Here is an 18,446-nt window from a genome sequence, read left to right as displayed (position 1 = left end):
CGGTACAACAACAAAATCAAACCGAGGTCACAAAAGTGTAAGTTTAAAAGTGTAGTGGCAAGTCCCAAATAAATTTCGCCTATATAAAATGGAAACAAGAAGTGAAACGCTCTGCCCCGAAACAAATAAACAAAATATTAATACGACTAATTTAATCCGAAAATGTTACAGAAAACATACCTAAAAGCCGTCGATTCCCCTCAATACCACTCCACATTGCCTTAAAGAGCCCAAGCTTTCTGCTGTAAGAATCAGGGGCCTCAGGAATCTGTTTTTATCATATTGGCAACAATGCTGCGTGGCTGATATTCGAGACTCAGTAAAAATTGTCACACAACCGTACGAGCAGCCCAGTCACGCTTTCACTGCTCTTGCGCAAATGTTCAACATTTCGCAATTTACCTAAACCGATTACAGGTTTAAAGTAGTGACAGTAGATTGAAATGCGCTTCTTAAAGCTGACCTATCCAGAAGCAATTATTTCTTGGTCTTGAACGGCTCTTAGTTGTAGCTACAGTCGGGAAGGGGGAGGGGGTACTCCTGGAAATTTCCCACAAAAGCGAGAAGAATTTGGGCAATCTTCATATTAATTAATTTATGCATAATTAATGATCGAGGCCAATTTCGTCTTCTTTTGTTTTTGCGAATTTCACGAAGATGTAAAGATTTTAGAAAGTGGCAATTGAATATTCGAGGAAAGTTCCCTTAAAATGCTTTTTCGGTAAAGTATCAAAGCTTTCAAAGCTGGCCAGCGATTTTAATATTTTAATTTCTTATAAAATTTGAAATGAACAAATCCATTGTAAAATTGAAAGTTGCCTTTAACAACGAAAACTATGAGCTATTTTTGAGCCTTGAATGAAAATAGACACGTACACACTGTTATCACGGTTTCTCTCCGTTCATATTCTGCAAGGGGAAAACCCCAATCTGACTGCCGATGCGTCAATACAAATTGGAAGTGAGGCACGGGAGAGGACTTGCTGCCATTTAGGTGCGATTTTTCAAACTTCGAAGGGACATAAAAGATGGTAGATTTGAGCAAATCCAATAAACTTTTAGCCAAAGTACTAGAAAAAATATGGTAAATTATCTAGTCCAAAAAAATGGGGGGGGGGGAGGTTAGGTGCACTTTAAGTGTTGGTCTTTCTTATCTTGCTTCTATTTAAAAATACGTGTACGTGTCTATTTTCATTCAAGGCTCAAAAATAGCTCATAGTTTTCGTTGGTAAAGGCAACTTTCAATTTTACAATGGATTTGTTCATTTCAAATTTTATAAGAAATTAAAATATTAAAATCGCTGGCCAGCTTTGAAAGCTTTGATACTTTACCGAAAAAGCATTTTAAGGGAACTTTCCTCGAATATTCCATTGCCACTTTCTAAAATCTTAACGTCTTCGTGAAATTCGCAAAAACAAAAGAAGACGAAATTGGCCTCGATCATTAATTATGCATAAATTAATTAATATGAAGATTGCCCAAATTCTTCTCGCTTTTGTGGGATTTTGCAACGCTAGGAAAACCAAATAACTTTGAGAGAAAGCGCGACTTTTTTCTTTTTTACTTTTTTACCAATGGTACTGTTGAAAGTTCTCCAATTATTTCGAGGGTTCCAGCGGCCTTTGTTCATTCCCTTGATGGCACAGGCTTAAAAGTAGTTGCCTCAGTCAGAGATTTCGGAATATTGTTGTTACTAATGACTTAACGTAGTCTGACCATGTCACGTACGTGGCAGCTAAAGCTAACCGAACTCTTGGATTTATCAAATGGAACAGCGCTAGTACAGTCAACAGAGTTGCACTTAAGCTTTTGTATATCTCCCAGTGCGATCCCACCTGTGCCACGTTTCACAAGTATGGGCTCGTCAGACTCCTCTGCTCTTTAGGCAAGTTGAGAAAGTCCAAATGAAAGCTTCACGGTTCACATGCTTAAGCAAAGATCTTTCATACGAGGGCAGATTTCTCAGCCTCAATGTATTATCCATTAATTGCTGGCTGGAACATCTTGACTTACTTTTCTTTTTCAAATGAAAATTAGAGTGTAAATTTAAACATAGATGGATATGTGGGCGTTCGCGCCGTAGTTCATCTGGCTATTGTTTTTTTAATAATGCTAATAATTATAAGAATTACAATTTCCTCGATTGTGATTGGTTTAAAAAACTCCTATTTTCCACTAATTCACTTGCCAAGTTGTTATCGGACAGTTTGTTATTGGACGGTTTGTTATCGGTCAGTTCAATAAGCCAATCACATTCAAAGTTGTAGTTTAAATCAACCAATCACATTCAAATGGACGAAATCTCGTTATAAAATAACTGAGATACTATGCGCGCTCTGATTGGTCAAAAACATATCGTTTATTGCACCGGTAAACACATGGTTTCTGATACGCAACACTACGTGAGAACTAGAGGACTCGGAACATTAGCGAAAACATACGTTTCTAATAGATTTTCGGCTTTCACTCCTCGAGATATATTACATATTATCAATAACACGAAGATCTTTTAATTCAACATCTACATAGAAATTTGAAAGGAAAAACAGGACCAGAATTTGGTCACGATGTAATACAAAATAAAGTCTCTACTACTACTGCTGCTGCATATTCTTGATCTTTTTTAATTTCCATTGCCGAAGTGTCACGCCTATTCCGTTTACACTTGAGTTTAGAACTAAGAGTTTTAAGCGTTCTCAGTGCTTTCCACGTTCTGTAGAGGACGCAGTTCTGACTGCAGTTTGGCTTGAATGATCAATCTGGGTTGTTAAAAAGGCAGGTAAAAGATTTCTTTCGTTTTAACATCAAATAACACGATAAATGAATTAATTTCCCGTTAAGCTCTCAGGCAATAGTTTTCATCCAGCAAAATACAGAGAAACGCCAAATAAGTAAATAAATTCTGAAAAAAAAAACTTCAGAAGCCGCGTTTTTAGAACTAATCTTTATTCCACTCGCAAAGCTTTTGAAAGTTCCCACTGTAATACGTACGTAGAATTTATAGTTAAGTGTTGTCGTATTGGTTTTATTAATATTTGTTATTCTTTTGTCTTTTTTTCCTTTTCAAGTGCAACTATTAACCTATATTTTTTTTCTAAGGGGTTTCCTTGAGAGGTGGCCGTTATTTGTTTTTACAATTTGTGGGCTGTGTAAGGGTGACGCGCCTTGTAGGGGACGAAGTTTTCTTTTGCGTACCATCTGCTTTTGGCAAATTGTTCACATAAATAAATATTAAATATATAAACTAATTAACTAACATATAAATAAATAAATAAATAAATAAATAAATAAATAAATAAATAAACAAATAAATAGAGCTTGGACGAGCTTTCCGTGGAAGTTCACGAATTGACCACTTCAAGAAGCTTAAAATATATCTTGTTGTATCGGGCATGAAGCCAAAATGAACATTGCGGAAAACATGGTCCTTGTACTAAAAAATATGTGAAATAAATTGAGCGGCAATCGATGTTCGCAACAGCAAGAAGCAGGGAAACGTCAAAGCTTATCAGTTCAGCTTCAGTTTAGTATACAACTTCAAGACGTTGTAATGGTAAATTACAGAAAAGAGTCTTTAATTCGTGGACTGCACTCTGATCAGCACTACATCTTTCGCCGACAAAGTAATACCTTCACGAATATCAAGGGGCATTTGTCTCTCAGGCGATGCCACAAACTTTTACTTCATCAGAATTCGCACTAGAGCAAGCTTGACTTCCAGTCAATGCGAACCTCATCCCTGGACAAAGGCGCTTAGACTCCTAAACCTCGTGGTTTGATGATTTCTTTGACGACGCCTCCTAGATATATCAACGGATTACCGCTTATAGAGGACAAATGGTTATGAGCTTATCATTCGCTATGACGTCTTAGCAGCAAGGGCATTTGCGCACGAAAGGAGACAAATGTTGCTCAGTTCCTTCACCTACGTCCACTTTGGCTCTAATTTGGAAGAGCGTTCAATTTCGTACCCTTTTAATAAAGTATAGCTGGGGTTTCAGACAAATAATCCAGAAAATATGAAATTCCCCAAAACAGTGTGGGAGCCTATTCGAATCAAAGTAACCCAAAATAGCAAACTGGCAATTTAACAAATAACATGTTTTGGTACAAGTTTGCTAAATGTCTATTCCCATCCACGGTAGGTCAAGGAAGGTTGTTTAATATAAAGGTAATTATTATTTCGTCGTACATCTGTTAAACCGTCTGCTCAGTCACCCCAAATTAGCCAAATATTCCATTAGTTTGGAAGCACTTATGTGCTTTACATGGCCGTGTCACTTGGTACTAGCTTTGTATATTATTTTGTCGAACCGGCCTCTTCTAACGGCCACCTTTCTCGACAACGGTCAGTTCATCAACGGCTGACGAACGGGGTGTACAAAACCCATTTTTTTTGTTTTCGAAACTTGATCAGTATCGCGCGTCATTGGTAACTGTTTCTGTATTATTGATATATTTTGACAGGAGCCATAATCGGGGACGGAGACCGTAAGTCTTGGGATCCGCGCGCACCTATGATATGGGACAATTTTTCTATTTTTAGAACAAATTGCGCCATCCTGACGTCAGATATCGGCGCGGATCCACGCACATGTCGGAGGCTCTAGCGTGGATGTTGTCGCGTTGCGTGATCAAACGGTGAGAGTTGCGAGATTCGCTTGCAGATTTTTCACAGCGATGGCAGGGATAAGGCAGAGAATAAGAACCAGGGCTCTTATATGTAGTTTTATGCTCTGAGCTAATGGAAAAGGTGAGTTTTTCAGTGTCGAAAATAAGACTACAATTTCGCGCTGTGAATGAATATCTACTCGCGCTAGTTGTACGAGTAAGATTTTGCGTTTGTTATGTAAAGAAAAGTTATGCAAGAAAACTCGCGTTAATGTTTGAGTTTCCCAAACAATGCTTAATCATAACCAAACCCTGTTTTTGATAGTTTATTAAAGTTTCTGTTTGTTTGGCGGGTTTGCAAGAGTTTTTGAAAGGAAAGTCTGACGCGTACTTGAAGTAGCTCATTTGCATAGTGCAGTGCGTGCATTTTCAAATCCGAGTCGGTGTTTTCAATCGTGAACAAATCTTGACAAAGATTTCTTTCGTTGTCTTTTGTGCTGAGATGCTGCAACAATTTTCACCAACGCCAAAAGGCTACTAACATCATGTGTGTTTCTTTAACATAGTAAAATTTTACACTGCGAAAATAAGTAGACAAAGAGTTTTGATAACTCAACCAACGAAATCGAAATCGTTATTCGAGTTGATTAAAGAAAACGTCATCGTAACTTTGCTGATTATTCTGCTGTATTCACATATTTTCAGCTAAGCTTTTAATATTTTCTCAAACATTTATCAACCTTAAACATATTTAAAAACTAGAGATATTATATGAGTTCGATGTTCTTTTTCACACGAAAGTGCGGAAGTCCAATTTGTCATGTTTTACTGACTGTACAAAACGTGCATCGGCGGGCGCTCTTATTCATCGACAACAGACAATTTATTGGATTTTTACACAAACAAAACTGAGCAGTATCTACAAACATAAACTTATTGGGCCTTGATGAAACATCAAGCGTTGCTTACGTTTCAGGTAAAACTCAAACTTACAATTATATTTTTACTTTTTAGTCGCGATAGATTCTGGCAGGAGCGAATTCCTCGCAAGCGTGTAGCAAGAGGAGCTAGGAAACTTTGAAGTCCTGTAATTCTGCTATATCCAAATATATCCAACTAGTTTTTTGCTGTGTTATGGAAAATCTGTTAATCTTCACCATATGTGAAATTTAGAATGGAGTATTGTACAGCTCTTGTAAAAGAAGCAGCGGAACACAACTTGGTCAGTGATATAAGCTTAAAGCGGGACATACATAAATTCGACCCTGACTTACTTCACTCAAACAGGAGCAGCTTACGACGAAAACACTTAATTAAGCAAAATTCCAACTGACATTAACGCGTTGAGTTGTGGGCCAAAAGCGTAAAAGATTCCGGGAATTTCGGACACCATTTCCCTCGCGCGACATCCGCAAAAATCTTCGCAGCATGTACGCGCGTGTGCCGCAGGCGATGGCGAAATTTGTTCTAAAAATAGAAAAATTGTCCCATATCATGGGGACAACCCCAATACTAGAAATGGCACGCGCTTACGGTCTCCGTCCCCGATTATGGCTCCTGATTTTGATTGTTTGACATACTTATTTGCTACAATAAGCATGATTTAGGAGCAAAAATGTTGCACCAGCCCCCCCCCCCCCCCCAAAAAAAAAATTACAACCGTTATTTAACAACTTGACGTCAGTTTTTCATGGGACTGTCCTGTTATTGATCATGAATTTCGTCATAACATTGTCAAAGTAGCTGTGACCGGATTAAATGAAATTTGAGTTTCTTTGTGAAACTTGAGAAATTTTAAGTTTTAAGTGGTTTCTCTCAAATACGTAGAAAGAAATCAAAGCTATACAAACCAATTCGCTCGTATTTGTTGGCAGTTGCTCGTTGCAGATATTTACCATGGATGAGAGGCTATTCACAACCCAATGAAATATACACCTCACTTAAGATGGAGCCACGGAGAGAAATCAAATCGCCCAGTTTAAATGAATATTTGTGCTTTGAGACTGATAATTGTAGAACGTGATGCAAGGGATTTCATTTTCAAATGGCCTTTCTTGTTGCAAAAATACTAAACCAAAGACAACTAGTTAATTAAGCATAAATTAAAATCAAATGTTTACTTTTGCGAGGGGCCTTACAACTTGAAGGGAATGAAATATTTTGACCTACTTTTTTCCCACATTCACCAAACTCAACATTTGGACCAAGTTTGAGCGAAATTGGGGATTTCAGCTGTATCACCTCCTGCCTGGCATGGTTTTCTGTGAACAAACTCTTTAAAAACTCCCTAAAACCGAGGTCCCGTAGACACAACGCCAGAGGAATTTGAAAATGGAGCTTCCTTTCTCCGGTTAGGCCTTTTGTCCACACTAGTCTGCCACGAAAACGGAGCTTTTCGAAAACCTCTTCAAACCGGAGGAATTTGAAAACGCCGACTTTTTGAAAACGAAACTTTTCGAAGTCACGATTTCAACTCAGGTAGTTGCGAGAAAGTCGCCTGGGCTGGCAACGCATTGCGCAAGTAACAACTTCGGAAGAACTGGGTACCATGTCTAAAAATAACTCAAGAGGGTTTACCTTGGGTATAAGGCCTATATGGGGGATTGATCTTCTCTTGATTTGTGCTAAATAATCAATGAACAATTGGAAAAGACAACATTTTCTTCTCGATTCGATTTTGACTCGTGCATCTTTATCTCCTTCAAGACGTACGCTTCTTCATACGAGCAATGACAGTCTGTCCAATTTAAAGGGGGAATGGCAACTTGTATTCAGTATAGTCTACGGCGGCTATGAACACTGTCTTGTCATACTTTATTGAACAAACTGTTGCGCTACGTTACAAATAGACGCTTGTTTAGTGTTCACATTAACACGAAATACGAATATGTAGCACACAGTTTAGCAAACTGGACTTTCATGTATGCAACTGTGCGCGGAAAATAATATGTACATATTTACAGCACTGAGTAAAAAAAGAAGACCCATTCTCCAAAAAGAATTGCTCCTGCGATCAATAGTTCAGCATAATTACAGTTCAAGATCAGTATTTTACTTCCTGTTGAAAACATCATTGCCATCAGCAGGCTGAACGTAGGGCAATGATTGGACAATGGAATGATCACTATAGACCAGTTTTCACCAGTACAGAAGCTTGCACAACATACGTTGACGTAGTAAGAAGTTGATAATAATTTTTGCCCTTCGTTAGAAACACTTTCTGACAAGTGGCGCTGCGAATGCTGCTCAGGCGAACATGAAGTACCACCCTTTAGAGTGACCGGTTTCGCGCCTTGAGGACTGCCAGAAACGTCAGATCTTGTCCATCTAACGACGAATTCCTTCTCACCACCACCGGCTGACAAATCTCGTGGCTGTACTTGACTCTTCAAAGCAGGGAAATCACGCGAGCATTTGTTCGTCAGTTTCACTGCCCATTTCCATTGGCTGGTTTGCCCTGCACTCATGTTCAATTCCTGGCTTGCTCTCGTTCTGGGAAAACTAGAAATGGCAGAATAAATTAGTTATATGAAACACCGGTCGAACAAGCTAACGAACGAACGAACGAACGAACTGAAAAGGGAGAAGTGTATAAGCGAGGCAGTGACTGAATAATTGCCTGGTGGATTGACTGACTGACTGTCTGTCTGTCTGTCTGTCTGACTGATCGAGCAACCGACCGACCGACTGACCGACTGATTGAGTGTCTATCTGGCCACTGACTAACCGAATGACCGACTGACACTAGAATAAAGTATTATCAATTTACGATTTACAGCCGTTAAATGAGTATTTTTTTCGCTACTTTTTTAAAGGTGAGTGACAGGGTTGGTTAGTGGATCAATAAATAGTAGGTTGGTATGTCTTTCACTAATTGTTAGCCATTATGTAAAGCAAGTTCAGTCATGGTTGACACGTTACTTACCAATGACAGATTGACTTTCAGTTGTTCAGTTTCCAAGAGCGTCTCGAAGCTTCCGCTCAACAGTTTCGCGAAAATTTTCATAGACGATGCATCACTAGTTGGTAGCGTGTAAGTAAGCTTTTCAGGCAGCTTCATCTCGTCTATTTTCTTTCTCTCCACCTGCTTAGAGATTATATAGATTTGTTAAGTATAAGTCCATCAGAAAAATTAAGGCGTGAATAGTGAATAGTTTGTTTGAGAGATAACTGAGTTTGTCACCTTAAAAGCCAGATTAATTAGTTCATTGGGTATGGCTGGAGAAACTTCAGGTTCACAATCAAGGGCTATTGGCTTTCTCTACTACCTCCTTCTCGCGGCGCCATTTAACTGTATATTGAATGTGAAATAGCAACGCCCTGGGAACGAGGTTGATGAACTAGCAATACTAGACGTACCCTTTTAACAGCTTGGAAATCACCCATTTCCAACTGGGCAGTGAGTGTACCCGCTTGTGCTTCTTCGCTCCAGCAAAATCTGTCCGAGTGGACTTTAAGCAAACCAAGTCTGATTTGTTCCTCCTGACAACGAAGGAACTGGTATGTCAATTTATGAGTCATGCCATGCTGTCAATCACTACCATTTGATTTACAAGACAAGTCATACTATTAGTCACTGTAGTGTTAATTTATGGGTGACGTCATTCTGCCAATCACTGTCATGTTAAATTATAAATCATTCCATTCTGTCTTATGGAGCAAATGTATGAAAGTAACTGTAACTGCCCAGTTTTCTTTAATGGGATCCCCATGTGATAAAATGGTCGGGAATGCTTGTGTTCTTTTTTAGCAAAATTAAATTGACTTTATTGTCACATATGACTAATGTTTGTTTTTCCAATCAAGGCATCTACGAATAAGGTTGCATGTGAAGTAGTAATAATAACACTGTGTCGTACTGTGTTGGTGGATTAAATCGATCAACCATGAAATCTTCAATTTTCTTCTTAGATAAGGGACTTCAATGGCGACGTTGTTATCGTTATTATGTCACTATAGTAGTTATTTATTTGTTTGTTTTAGAATAGCATCTTCTAGAGGTCAAGCGGAGCTTCAACCTCGCTAAGATTGGTCTAAATCTCCTCTTCATATATGAGGGTAAACAATTGGTACATCAAAGGTACTTGGAAAAATGCTTATTTATTTATTTATTTATTTAGTTAGTTAGTTAGTTAGTTAGTTAGTTAGTTAGTTAGTTAGTTAGTTAGTTAGTTAGTTAGTTAATGATCACCTGTAAGAAGGCCTTTCTGCCGTTTCCGTCCGCTCTTGCAATGTACAGGAAGAGCTGTTTACGAGCCTCATTGTGTCCGTGATGCCCAGGCTCCATGTGGCTGAAGATGTCGAGGACATACTTTTTGTGCTCACAGTCCAAAGCTGTACAGGAGCGTTGCTTTGCAGTTGTGACATTGTCCGACATGATTCTGTTGAGATGAACGACAGATATTGTTGCATTATTGATGAATGTCCTTGAAAAAGGAGCTATATTTAGAGTTGTTAGCTTTCACGGAAATGTGATGTATATGGGACGAAACGAAGGATGCCTTTTCATAACGAGTTCGAAAAGCACATTCATAAATGAAAGTCATTTTCGTTGAAAATGGTATGCAATAAGTATAGAATTGTCTTACATGTTCTATAGCTTTCTCACTTGGACGCGTCTTGTAACCTTCACAGTTTTATGAACAGCGGCTGTTCATTCGCTCAATAATTCAATAATTCACACAGTCAGTGAGTCAGACAAACAGACCGTCATTCAATCATGAGCGGTAAGTCAGACCGTCATTCAGTTACCATATGTGTTACTCGACAATGTATGATATTCTGTTTGACTGCGTTCAAAATGCAGGATGAACGAACTAGTCCATAGATATGTCGGCCATTTTTCATATGTCTGTTAGAGGACTTGTGAATGTCACGTGACTTTCACTTGACTCTAAGGCGTGACAACGTGATCTCTGAAAACAGTGAACCAGCCAGTGAGATAAGATGGAGCATCACTGCAATATTTTTTTTTTAAAAAAAGAACTGAATCATCGGTCGTACGAGGCAGTTACGTATCAAAACTAGTTTCCAGAGGAAAATAAATATCTCCTTCACACTGAAAAATGGCGATTCGCTATGTAAAATGTTTCATCGAAAGAAATCAATAAATTTTAAATTGGCTAGTTAGTCGCGACAGTGAAAAGTAAAACAATATCATTGTTAAAATGACTGCTCAATCTTACATGTTCTTTCCATGGACTTCTCGTTTTCTAACTCGATGTTGATATTAGAACACTGTCCTTGCCTCAATAGACCGTCTTTTTATAGCACTCTAGTGACACCAAGATGTGTATAACTGGAAGGTGATCAAGAATCTTCCTGCTACCTAACCCGACTTAAATATATCTGAAAAATAGAATCACGCACACTTATTTTTATCGAACTTTTTTGTCCTTTTACGAAGCTAAAATACTTTCTTTCTTTCCATGTTGTCAGGGGATTCCCCGTCACTCCTGAGTTTTGCTGAGCGAAGCACTTCCTTAAATACGTCTTGTCAGCGTCAATGAGAAAACATCGCCTGTGCTACAAATATATTGATGATTTGATACTTCAGGATGCCAATACATAGATTTTCACTTCGATGGTGTCGTAATTTCATCAGGTGCAATTTTCCCTGTCATTTATCAGTTCATCGCGCGAGGGTTTTTTCCCTTCAGATGTGCATTTTGATTACACAGCACCTTTCGACTTTCTGTTGCGTGACCATAATAAATTGTCTTATTGAAGTCTTCAGCTTTAACGGAGCTAAATCAGTTTTGTTATCTTGGGTTCAGTCTCTTTCTTCTTTGGCAAATCGTTGCCCTTTGGGCAGCAGTTATAGACAGAGTGCATTATTACAGTGTATCAGAAAATCTAAGGCGAAAACTATTGTTTAGCAATGTATGCAGTTTCTAGTAAGTGCCCTTGGCATCATCGCGTGATTGACATTAAATTTGCGTGCACGAGATGTCTTTTATTAATATGACGCCACGCGACTGAGTTTTTCTAGTCAAATCTGTTTGCGGCAGCTTAGAAATGCTAGGCAGCTGACAGGTACCTCGTGTCGCGTCTTTCACCCGAATAAAACTTAAGCTTTCTATAAATATTGACAACGCACTAAGCTTGTAAACAACAACAAGGAAGAACGAAATTGAAAAGAAATATCGAAAAGATGGCTTTAAGATCCTTATAAGACCCGTATAAAGTACTTACCGTCTCCTTCCAATCTAACTTTGCTCGTTCGAAAAGGCCCTTTGACAGTTGGCTTCAGTCTCAGTAGGTCTGCTCGAGCTTCGCTCTTCTCTTCCCTTTCAATACTACTGCTACAACAGACAGTTAGCTTTGAACTGAAGAAAAAAAAAATGCCTCGCTAAGTTTTATAATTCTCTTCCTCATCCACGAGAGCAGACTAAAGCGAATTGATCTTTTCAAAGTCTGATATAAACTGATTTTTCTTTCGCAGTCACAAGACCGTTCGGAGTTTTTTTTATTATTATTATTGTTATTATTGCTTATGACGTAAGAAGTTCTGCTATTTACGGATTTTCAAGGCCGCCTTTTGTTCTTTGACGGGAAAACGAAAGTTTTACTGATAATTTATCGGCCTTTCTATTGTGTTTATTAATGTTTCTATCATATGAAGCCTCTGGAATATTCAAAACTTCAAAGACAGGAAGGAGTTTGACAGATCTCGTGACATATTTATGCGGGAAAAAGCCCGCGTAATAGAGCAGTCGAAAGTGGTTAGGGGATTCCCCCGATCAATGTTTGCACAACAGTTCATTGACAACCAAATCTGCTTTGTAAGCGGGTATTATTTCCGTTCAGCGGGAAAATTCCCTCAAGCCCGTAAAGGATGTGAATCATTTGAAATGTCTCAGATACAGCTGTGAAGAATTTCAAAGCAACTGAGTGTTTCTAAAATGAATTGAAATTAATTGTCAGCAATTTTATTTTGTTATTCTTCTCTTTACGTTTGCCTTCGTGATTAACAACCGAAACAACATGCCTGAACAAGCTATTGTACTTCCTTTGTTTTCCAAGGTAAATGTCAAAATGAAACAAAGCCAAAGACCTTTTATCAGCGAAGGGAAAAATCCCTTCTCATCGCGGTTTCTTTTAAGTGGTCATATCTATTTAAACGATTATCAGCGTGTTGTCATGGCATTTGCTTGCGCACCTCGTCCGTGAAGCTCGAAAATAGCAATGTCACAGGGTGACGTGATGTAATGGTTTCGTTCCTTCACCGATAAATACGGTCGAATTGTGCGTTCCGCACAGTATGATTTGCGCTCATCATGTGCCGAAGCAAGCTACTGTCACTCGGCGGAGTTAAAACCAAGTCATTTTCCAAGGATACTGGTAAGTATCGAACGAGTCACAGAGTAAGTTAAAATCAATAATGGTGATGGAACATATAAGTGAAAGTGGTGTCGAATTTGGTCCTAGTCGAAGCAACGATGAAAACAAAGAAGCAAAAAAATACAAATTGAAAATTTAACTCGCACAAAATTTAGATTTATAAATGTTGTTGTTCTGTTAGATATAGCTGAAGTGAAATTCGTTTCTTTTTTTTTTTTTTTTTTTTTGAATTTTTATTTTTCCGCCGTTGTTTGACAGGTAAAAAATTTAAAACGGCTGTTGCACGACTTGGCGGTAAAATTGAGTTAATATATCGAATTAACCGATCCGATCTGTTATACTATGAACATGAATTAAATTTTATCGGTGATTTTTGCCTTCTTTTTCTACATTCGGTCAGGCCACTTGACGACCCTCAGAAAAAAATTTCGAATTTTCTAATTGCCGTGAGTGAGTTCAAGAACATTTATCAACTTTGTCTATCTTTGAGGGAGGACATTCGTCTTAAACACCTGTCAGTGATTCGCAAAACCTGTTTCTTGCTGTCTTCCAACAGTTCTCTTGAAAATTCGTAAAAAAATCAAATTCATGAAAGTTATAATTTAAAATCGATTCGCGCTGACAATGAAACATGATGAAATATTCTGCAAAAGTTACGTCAGTCTGTGTGCGATGCAATGTTTTTGTTTTTGCAAGACTCGACAAATATGCTACCTGAGAGGGTAACGTAGCTTTTTAATCATCTATTAATATGTTGCGTTCATCCAGGACGGTTTACATGGGTTTTTCCTATCGATCGCATCAACTGAAACAACTACTAAACGAGAAATAATACGCTAGACGAGGCTAGAGTAGTGGAGAAACGTAACGGTATTGAAGTGACTTTTGCCAATGCTTCTTGAAATCTATGCGACTTGCTTTCTGACGGCCATCGGTTGATTCAAGAAAGAAAGAACGACACTTTTTTCATTGGTTTGCCCTCTCATCAGGAGAGGGAATTCACGAATGGATTTTGTTAAAAGAAATTCATTCAAATTTGCAGAAGAATCAGATCCGTCGATGATCAAAATCAATTGATTGATTTCTTACAACTTTCAGGTCAGTTAGAATCAGCGAGCGATGAAGACCACGAATCAAGTGTACATCAAGTAAGCGGCTGCTACAGAGTCTCAAGTCCATCACCCGTACTGATTGAGCATTGTTGTTTAAGAGCTTCTGGGAACAAATGGAACATTATGGTCAAATGCCGAACAATGCCAAGCCACTGCGAGGGAAAGACTCCAAAGACAAGCGGGTGGAGGAACGTTACAGAAGTGTACCCGGACGCTAGAGTAGTGGAGAAACATAACGACATTGAAGTGACCCTACCAACACTGTGTGAAGACATTGAGATCGCGGCCTTTGGAATTCCAGGAAATGATGACCAGAAACGAATGCAAATGGCGATCTTTGGAAGAAAACCAACACAAGGAAGAGACTGGAAAATTCGGGTTTATCTCATCGACGATTCAACAATAGCCTTTAAGGTAAAACATAACTGAAAGAAAACAAATACAAGCAATCAGTGTAAATTAAAAGGCACCCATATCTGTTGTAAGATTGGTCTCAATGGCTTTAACCATTGGCCAAAAGTATCTAGCCACTTTTTAAAGCGTAAAAATTGGAAAACTGTGGTTGTTGTTGCATTATGGTTTGTTTGTATAGGGAAAAGCTGGGAAACATAGTAGTAACTTTACTGGTCTACAATTCTTCAATTCCCTAGCCAAGTACCTCGTGGGTATCGATCAAGATGATCTGATTGCACAGTTGATTTAGCAACCAAAGTGGCAGAAAGTCTGATGGTGTTGTTCTCTTCTTAGTTTAGTATAACTGAGCTTTATTTATCTCGTATAAACAGAACGTTTGCAAGAAAGAAGAACAAATGGGAAACAGACTATTGACAGCTCTCGCTGGACTGTTTGTGTCCAACACTAATGAAGATATCAGAATAGAATTTACTGCTCTAGAACCCGGATTTCAGGTCAAAGATAGCAAAGTGAAGGTATGGAAAACACCTTGTGGTTATGAACTTTATAAAATACGCCTTTAGTTGGCACTCACTTTTAGTAGGCACTTAATGTAAAACCGCTGCTGGTCAGAGGACATTTCAATACAGGACAGTAGAGTTATGGAGTTTGTTAGATAAAGATTTAAAACTGTGCAAAAGTTCAGTAAACTTTAAGAAAAATCTTAAAGCAAAGACGCTTGACGAGTTTTTGAAACAAGAATCAGTAGTAATACACTTTTTAATTCATTGTATTTTTATTGTATTTTTATTGTATTTGTATTGTTCACCGAAAAACCCCATTTTTGGGAGTGTACAATAAAGTTTCATTCATTCATTCATTGCTAGTCATAAAAGACTTTGCATGGCATGTAATAACTTCATTCCCTGCTTCCTTGCCAGAAGTGTTTGTCCCTTTGTTACAAGCTTAAACCTTATCAATGATGTTCGTCAGCTTACCACTTTATTTCAGTGGAACTTTCATGAATACGACACACTACTGGGTCTTTCAATGTCTGCTAAAGCGTCTTCTGGGTGTCAAAAACGTTAAGAAACTGGTTACGAAAGTAACAGTTAGATGACTGATGTTTTTTTCTTCTTTTATTCTGCTGCAGACGATAAAATCAAAGGATGCATGGAACACACCTGAGAACGCCACAGACTTCGCTTGTTGCCATTTTGTCATCAGACACGTTGACAAAACGAAGCAGTCATTTTTCTGTGGAATAACAGCGTCACATGAAAACGATCAGGCCAACAGCGAAGTCGTAGCATATTTTGAGCGGGTAAGTTTATGATCATAAGGTAGCTATTACATAGGACATCAGGGACAAGAGAGACAAAGAGAGAGATAAGGATAGAGAGGAAGGAGGGAGGGGGGGGGGGGAGGGGGTTGAGGGGAACAACGAGAGAAATCGTCGTATAAACGGAAAGAGAAAACTCGCTAATGAAAGTGGTTGTTTCAAGAAAGGCTATCTTTAAGTTAGCTGTGACAATTCTGTCCGTCTTAGGTACAAAATCAGGGACCAAACAGAAACCGATGTCAGGAGACGTTTTGCTAAAAAAAAAAAAAAATGAAGAAAGAAAGAAGGAAAGAAAGAAACGGCACGAATGAAATACAAACATGCACTGTTTTCATTTTAATTTTTTTTTTAATTTTTTTTTTTTTAGGAATACGGTAAAGAAATGATTCAACAAACTGAATCGTCCCAGACACTGCAAACCACCTCGCTTTGCGTCTCAAACGGTAAGACACATATACGCAAATATGCATTAGCATACTGAAAAAGCACTGTACAAGTATATTCGTTCTTATAATCCATCAAATATTTTCGCTCGCGCGCAACTGGTCTAAACACGTCACATGACCGAATATTCCCCAGCTGAAACTGGGGAATATTCGAGAATATTCCCCAATTTTCCAAACTGCGCGCGTTGCGAAAAAGATTTGAAGATTTCCTCGAAGCTCACAGTTTTCCTCGAACTACGCTCTCAGAATAGTGTTCGTTTCTCGGAACAGATAATGTCCGCGGAAAATACCCAAGCATATTTTCGCGCCAAATAGAGGCTATTGTTTATGTATTCCACAGATTGTGTACAGCAATGTTTCATACCGTGAGTTCTATTTTAAAAAAAAAAAGCACTTTTTGCCTAGCTAATGAAGTTGTAGTGCATTGTTCAAATTCTGTCGTGATGCAAAACGAAAATGTGACTCATTATTGATTGGGATAGCCTAAATGCTTGCCTTCTTATACTTTTAAATCATGTGGGTTATTTTACAGTTATGCTAAAGCACTAATTATCAAATAATTATTTTCATCATAGAGACGAATTTCTGGCTACCACTGTTCTTTATTCTTGCCTTTGGATTCAAAAGTACACGCTTAAAAGGTGGGCATGCTCTGTGTAGGTCATACAGCATACCTCTAAGCTTGGTGGACCACTTCCTGTTATCTCTACTTTTAACATGACATTCTTAAACAAAACGTCACGAAGACTAAGTGTTTACATTTTATCGGTAGGAGAGTCATAGTCGTGTGCAAAACCCAGCTATAAAGAAAAGATATTAGCAATTTTGAATGAAAAAAGGAGAAGACTAGAAACACTTACGATACCCAAGCTTAGATTTCAAGCGCAAAACTGCGGAAAGAAATGCAGAGCAAAAGCAAAACGGCAGCAACATCGCAATAACAACAACAACAACAGCAGAGCAACAACAATGACAGCAGTAACAATAACAAAATCAACAACAGCGCAAAAGCAAAACAAGCATGCAAGTAAACAAACAAAACAAACAAAGAATTATCGAACAAAATATGTAACCTGACATCCATACAAAAATGACCCTCTCATGTCTAAGGACATTTTTGTTATTGAAAATCACTCATACTTTCCATTCTTCTTTTTCTCAACAGAATCAAACCCATTTCTAAGCATTATACAACAACTGAGAAACTTACCACTGAATGAACTACAAGTAACATAACAAGAAATTCTGCAGCAGAGGGAAACCACTTCTAAACAAGTTTTTTTTATAGATAATAAGAATTCCCCCAAATACTTAGCATCCCAGTGAACTCAAGAGATAGAATATTGCGGTTCGTGCATTGTGCGCAGGCAAATACACTTGCTGACTGTATAATGAGCTCAAAATTTCTTCATTCCATTAAATTTCTAGCACATTATACGGTCAGTGCGTGCTTTTATTTGTGTAGGATCCACCCACTCTATATATATTCTGACTCTTGCATTGCGAACTACCTTTCATTTGAAGAAATAAAATTTCAATACGCATAATTTTGTTTCGCTTTGTTGAGTGTTGTTATCGCTATATTTTAATAATAATAATAATAATAATAATAATAATAATATTTATTGAGGGAATCCAACTCGCCAAAGACGGTTTTCAGTGGAGCCCTCCTAAATAAAAGTCACCTAAAAATGACATAAATAAGAGTAAGCTAATAAATCACTACAAGCTAAAATAAATAAGAGTAAAAAGAGTTCGTATTAGTTAAAAAGTTCAAATTCTAAAGATTAAAATCAGCTAAAATCATTCAAAAAAGTTTTCAGTTTTGCTTTAAAAATAGATAAAACACGTGTGTCTTTTAATTCACGCGGGAGGCTGTTCCAGTCGCTGCTTGATAAATGAACATTTGCTTGCCCCAGTTAGTGCCAGGGAGGGGCAAACGAAGATCGTTCAATTGTCTCGTATTGTGTGAGCGAACAGCTTGATTTCTAATAAAACTGAAATCAAAATCTGTTGACCCAATTAAGCACTTACTCTGACATTATAGTGAGATTGTTCTTGTCCCCTAAAACGAGGTCTCCATAATCAAAGAGTGGTAGGATTAAGGTGTTGTATAGGGTGACCCTGGCTTGAAATGGCAGTAGATTTCTAACTCTCTTGATTAGGCCTATCCTTCGATTAATCTTCTTACAAACAGA

General features: G+C 38.1%; 2 protein-coding genes across 5 annotated transcripts; one reads left to right on the top strand and one right to left on the bottom strand.

The window, feature by feature from the left end:
• Positions 1 to 7,403: 7,403 nt before the first annotated feature.
• On the bottom strand, positions 7,404 to 12,063 carry LOC110059901 (uncharacterized). Of its 4 annotated transcripts, XM_089282878.1 has the most exons (6): positions 11,807 to 12,063; positions 10,798 to 10,910; positions 9,804 to 9,993; positions 8,972 to 9,094; positions 8,538 to 8,696; positions 7,404 to 8,113 (listed from the first exon to the last, which is right to left on the bottom strand). In XM_089282878.1, exons 3-6 carry the CDS (start codon positions 9,987 to 9,989, stop codon positions 8,015 to 8,017), a joined length of 567 nt encoding a protein of 188 aa, XP_089139004.1. In that variant the 5' UTR covers positions 9,990 to 9,993; positions 10,798 to 10,910; positions 11,807 to 12,063; the 3' UTR covers positions 7,404 to 8,014. The 4 variants fall into 4 exon arrangements, with proteins under 4 accessions (XP_089139004.1, XP_089139002.1, XP_089139003.1 ...); XM_089282876.1 differs by lacking the exon at positions 10,798 to 10,910; XM_089282877.1 differs by lacking the exon at positions 11,807 to 12,063 and having other exon boundaries at positions 10,798 to 10,934.
• Positions 12,064 to 12,778: 715 nt separating this feature from the next.
• Positions 12,779 to 17,795, top strand: LOC110060033 (uncharacterized). The gene is made up of 7 exons (XM_089282875.1): positions 12,779 to 12,955; positions 14,054 to 14,481; positions 14,853 to 14,996; positions 15,614 to 15,784; positions 16,170 to 16,245; positions 16,824 to 16,889; positions 17,414 to 17,795. The coding sequence occupies exons 1-7, from the start codon at positions 12,892 to 12,894 to the stop codon at positions 17,482 to 17,484; spliced, it is 1,020 nt and encodes a 339-aa protein (XP_089139001.1). The 5' UTR covers positions 12,779 to 12,891; the 3' UTR covers positions 17,485 to 17,795.
• The last annotated feature ends 651 nt before the right edge of the window (positions 17,796 to 18,446 follow it).

The sequence above is a fragment of the Orbicella faveolata genome, unplaced genomic scaffold, assembly GCF_042242905.1.
Source record: "Orbicella faveolata isolate gen_17 unplaced genomic scaffold, um_ofav_v1 contig_12, whole genome shotgun sequence".
Lineage (NCBI taxonomy): Eukaryota > Metazoa > Cnidaria > Anthozoa > Scleractinia > Merulinidae > Orbicella > Orbicella faveolata.
Note: the sequence above shows the minus strand (reverse complement) of the source record. Positions and strands in the feature narration are given on the sequence as shown.

Bases quoted from the DNA above. Each gene is read 5' to 3' on its own strand.
- LOC110059901 (XM_089282878.1), bottom strand. From the start codon at position 9,989: ATGTCGGACAATGTCACAACTGCAAAGCAACGCTCCTGTACAGCTTTG. The intron at 9,095-9,803 runs GTGATCATTAAC...CTTCGTTGTCAG, and splicing joins GCAGAAAGGCCTTCTTACAG to GAGGAACAAATCAGACTTGG. The intron at 8,697-8,971 runs GTACGTCTAGTA...ATCTCTAAGCAG, and splicing joins ATTTCCAAGCTGTTAAAAGG to GTGGAGAGAAAGAAAATAGA.
- LOC110060033 (XM_089282875.1), top strand. From the start codon at position 12,892: ATGTGCCGAAGCAAGCTACTGTCACTCGGCGGAGTTAAAACCAAGTCA. The intron at 12,956-14,053 runs GTAAGTATCGAA...TACAACTTTCAG, and splicing joins GTCATTTTCCAAGGATACTG to GTCAGTTAGAATCAGCGAGC. The intron at 14,997-15,613 runs GTATGGAAAACA...ATTCTGCTGCAG, and splicing joins TCAAAGATAGCAAAGTGAAG to ACGATAAAATCAAAGGATGC.